Below are 5,000 nucleotides of genomic sequence, written 5' to 3' on the forward strand. Positions count from 1 at the left end.
ATCATCTACAGTCAATCGTCTACAGTAAACCACACTACAGTAAACCACACTACAGTAAACCACACTACAGTAAACCACACTACAGTAAACCACACTACAGTAAATCATCTACAGTCAATCATCTACAGTCAATCACCTACAGTCAATCAGCTACAGTTAATCACCTACAGTCACTCATCTACAGTCAATCATCTACAGTCAATCACCTACAGTCAATCACCTACAGTCAATCATCTACAGAAAATCATCTGCAGTCAATCACCTACAGTCAATCACCTACAGTCAATCAACTACAGTCAATCACCTACAGTCAATAACCTACAGTCAATCACCTACAGTCAATCACCTACAGTCAATCATCTGCAGTCAATCATCTATAGTCTATCATCTACAGTCAATCACCTACAGTCAATCACCTACAGTCAATCACCTACAGTCAATCGCTTACAGTCAATCACCTACAGTCAATCATCTGCAGTCAATCATCTACAGTCTATCATCTACAGTAAATCATCTACAGTCAATCATCTACAGTCAATCACCTACAATAAATCATCTACAGTCAATCACCTACAGTCAATCATCTACAGTCAATCAGCTACAGTCAATCACCTACAGTCAATCACCTACAGTCAATCACCTACAGTCAATCACCTACAGTCAATCATCTGCAGTCAATCATCTACAGTCAGTCATCTACAGTCAATCACCTACAGTAAATCACCTACAGTCAATCACCTACAGTCAATCACCTACAGTCAATCATCTGCAGTCAATCATCTACAGTCTATCATCTACAGTAAATCACCTACAGTCAATCATCTACAGTCAATCACCTACAGTAAATCCTCTACAGTCAATCACCTACAGTCAATCAGCTACAGTCAATCACCATTTTGCGCGCGCGGGTGTGCGATGGAGCAGGGATATATAAAATAATTTGGATCGCAATATAAAATATTATTAATAACTGTGTGGCAGAGCGCCCGTCGGATTAAAATATCGTCGTGTGTTTGTTCGACTGTGTTGACACAGAGAACCTTATTATTCCGTGTTCAATCACATTTTCGTCTATATTTATTTTACATTATTATTCCGTGTTTCAGTTTTATGCGTGCGGCGCGCGCGTTCGTTACACGTATAGCACTGTTTGACCTAATTCGTATTTCAATGATCTACCCTCTGTCATGGTTGCAAACGTGCACCCTGCTTGTATATGTAATATTTAGAGTGTGGGATGTCGGTGTGTTTCGGATAGAGCGCGTGCATTATCTCGCGACGCGTCTTCCATGACAAATTTGACAAATGTCAGACGGATTGACGTGCGTAACGATACACACAGCGCTATTATGTCGTGTGGGACGTGACGGAGAGGAGAGGGGGGGGGGAGAAGAAAAATGGACGGATGACGTACGTTTACGGATGACGCCTATAACTACGTCACGTCATCCGCCGTACGTCTGAAATTGCCACGTCACACCCGTAAACACGCACGCACACACGCATGCATCCTGTACGCACGCACGCACACACACACACGCACATATATACGAACGTATATGCACACGCACACACGCTCACACACACACGCACACACGCATACGCACACACACGTACACACGCACACGCACGCACGCACATACACGCACGCACGCACACACACGCACGCACGCACGCACGCACGCACACACACACACACACACACACACATACACACACACACAAACACACACATACACACAGTGTTTTCGTAGCCTGCCCTCGGGGCGTTCTTGGTGGGAGTTGCGGGACATGCTTCACTGATTCCTAGACAGCGCTCCACGGAACACAGGCCCAGCGTGGAGGTGGGATTTCCTTCACTCAGCGAAGATGGAGCAGAGCGTGCGCAGTGTGTGAAGGCGACTCTGCGACACTCCACGACTCTTTATTGTTTTCATTGTTGATGATTTGAGCAGACCGATGATTTGAGCAGCAGGTTAGTGAACGTAGTTTGGTAGAATGCTCATTATCGTAAAATGTTGTTATATAAGGAACGTATAAAGAGAGCGTAATATATAATTGTGTGTGTATGTATATTGTAATTGTGTAATGTGTGTACGTTTCCATGTTATGGTACGAGAATGGTTATGGGTAGGAGTATGTGTCTGCGTGCGCTACCTATACACACATGACTTTTCTATACTAGGTGGTGGTTTACCGTAACTTTACCAGCCGCCCACCGCACACGTATTTGCATCTGTAAATTCATTAGTCTGTAAACGTCATATAAGAATCCGTACAGCAACCGTAGCTCGTGACAACAGTTTTGCAGTTAAATGGAACTTCGATCCTAGGGACCTTACGTGATCAATGCTCGTGCGCGTGAGATCGGCAGCACACAATAACCCGTTTATTTTGCATTACTGATAAGATCTGATATCATCTGTAACGTAACATCCGTACAATTCTGAGTGTTTAATGTACTGCGCGGACGTCGTAACAGTAGTTAACATTTTCGCGTATATTAGATTATAATAATATATGAACCTGTGCATTTTCGGCTCGGATTTTCTTCTGAACGATAGATTAATCTTCTGTTAAGATCATAACGTCGTGTACCCTACTGTGTGTATAGTGTAATATTCGTGCGTGTGAGACCATTATAATATATATACGACCTCGTGCGTTTTCAGCTCCTGGATTCTTCCTCTCTCTCTCTCTCTCTCTCTACGATGGAGCAAGCTCTCAGAGTGAGAGCCGTACAGACGCGGCGATCCCGTCAGCCCATCCCCTTCCAGAAGCTCTCCTGGAGGAAATCGCCGCTCACAAAAGCCTTCGTCGAGTCGTCGATGTACGGGATGCCGCCGCCGACGATGACGACGCCGCCGACGATGCCGACCGACGACGTGGCGCCGCAGTACAACTGGCGACCGTGCGAGATGAACCCGGCGCTGGTGATCAGAAAGATTCTCGTACTGTTCGAGTATCATCGTCACGACGAGGTCGCGCACATCATACGCGCCATCACCGACCAGACCCTGAAAGCCATCGCCACAGAGCTGCCGATCGCTCTCTTCATTGACGGCGTTCCTCGTACGCTGCCCATCATAGACGCCGTCTACACGCGCGTGTTTCTCAGCGCTGGCGTGCAGCGATTCCCCTTCAACCTCATGCAGCCAGAGTCGGTCATCATGCAGCTGATACGCCTCTTCGCCCACTCGGACGAACCTTCCGCGGGACAGCACAACGCAAAGTGGACAACGTCCGACGTCGCCGCATGCAAGAACGTGCTGCGTATTATTGCACAGGTCGATCCGAAGCTGCCGAAGATGTTGAAGAGGAGGAAGAGGGCGTTGGATAAGGCGCTCGAGGGGCTGGGAATGCACGGCATGGTGATCACGCCCGATCAGAACCTGCTAAATCTACACGACGCGCTCAAGGTGGAGTTCACGAACGCCATCAGGAACTACAGAGACGTTCTCGAGAAGTTGGGCGACCTCGAGCTGACCAAGGCGAAGATGAAGACGCGATCGATCGGCAAGGGAACGCCACCAGTCGAAGCGAGCCACCAGCGACTACTCAATCTCACTCACGGCGAGATTACGGAGCGACTCACTAAGAACAAGATCGTGTGGACGACCGTGGAGCCGGTGCTGTACGGCAGCAAGCTTCCTGCGCTGCTCAACACGCTCAAGGAACGCATCGAGACCGACAAGGAGGCGATCTACCAGTTCTCGCAGATGCGCAAGGAGGCCGGTCATCTGAGTCACAACACGATCGTGGCGCCGATACTGATGCAGTACGCGCGCGGCTTCGACCGCATACTGCTGCTGCTGTGCGAGGTGTGTGACGACAGTGTGTCCGGTTACCATAGCGACTCCGACTCCGGCGGACTGAACAGCGGATCGCGCAACACATACCACAGCATCGGTAAGTTTATTCACACACACACACACACACACACACACACACACACACACACACACACACACACACACACACACACACACACACACGGTTTAACCCCTTTTTAAACGCCCGAGAAGTCTACCAAACTTATGTATAAAAACGAATGGAACTCATTCGAGTGGGAGTTATTATTTACCACTTATTGCCGCGGGGTACGTACGCCTTTCGTTAAATCATTACCTCAACTGCACGTGTGTGCGCGGCCAAGTTTTGACGTTATACCGGACAATAATCCGGTAACCGGCGGATGGCGGATCCAGGTAGACAGTATTTTTCCAGATTTTAAGGGCACATCCCACAAAAAGGGCACACCACCCCACAGTGAGCGACGTTAGGCGCGGGGGGTATGGGGGGCCTCCCCCATGAAATTTCAAAATTTCAAGGGTCTCTGGGCACAAAAATAAGCACCATTTGAGCACACATTTACGCAAGCAGCAATAGCTAAAAACCATATGGAATATTATTTCTGCTTTATTTTGCCTGCGTTTTGCATACCAGCAATTAATGCAGAATGATTCAAGCACTTCCCTTCTTTTTCTGATATCAAAGCTAGCTTTGTTACCATGTAAAATTTTGATTTCCTTTAAGTCCTGTCAATGAATCAGAAGAAAAAGAAAACAAATAAAGAATATAGCCAAATTCCATCAAATTGTTTTCTGTATTTTTGAAAAAAACTGAGAGTTATAAAATCTACAAGTGTCAGAACATATGCTACTATAATATAATTCAAAAGATTATTTTTTCTACCATGTCACTTGTGGAATAAACAAAATACTTAGATGAGCGCACGAAGGCAATACTGAAATAGGAGCTTTTGATCTAGAAATCAGATGATTAAAAATCAAGTCACTTTTTTATCATCAAATAATTTCTTTCTCTATAATTGCTTAAATTCAATAAATGCTATAATTGCTATAATTCAATATTCTTGCTCTATAATTGCTCTATAATTGCAGGTAGTTTCAGTGTCACTGGTAGCTTTTTCAACTGAACTGGAAACCCATTATAAAAAGAAAAATAATCATTAACCCAACTCAGATATTTAACGTAGA

General features: G+C 45.9%; 1 protein-coding gene across 3 annotated transcripts in view; it reads left to right on the forward strand.

The window, feature by feature from the left end:
• The first annotated feature begins 1,868 nt into the window (after positions 1–1,868).
• Positions 1,869–5,000, forward strand: part of LOC106816238 — a 51,848-nt gene continuing 48,716 nt past the window's right edge. For all 3 annotated transcript variants that reach the window (XM_014820816.1, XM_014820817.1, XM_014820815.1), the window contains exons 1-2: positions 1,869–1,975; positions 2,673–3,909. In XM_014820816.1, coding sequence (XP_014676302.1) covers positions 2,712–3,909 — 1,198 coding nt within the window. In that variant the 5' untranslated portion in view covers positions 1,869–1,975; positions 2,673–2,711. The remainder of the gene's footprint in view (positions 1,976–2,672; positions 3,910–5,000) is intronic.

Source organism: Priapulus caudatus, unplaced genomic scaffold, assembly GCF_000485595.1.
Source record: "Priapulus caudatus unplaced genomic scaffold, Priapulus_caudatus-5.0.1 Scaffold1322, whole genome shotgun sequence".
NCBI lineage: Eukaryota > Metazoa > Priapulida > Priapulimorpha > Priapulimorphida > Priapulidae > Priapulus > Priapulus caudatus.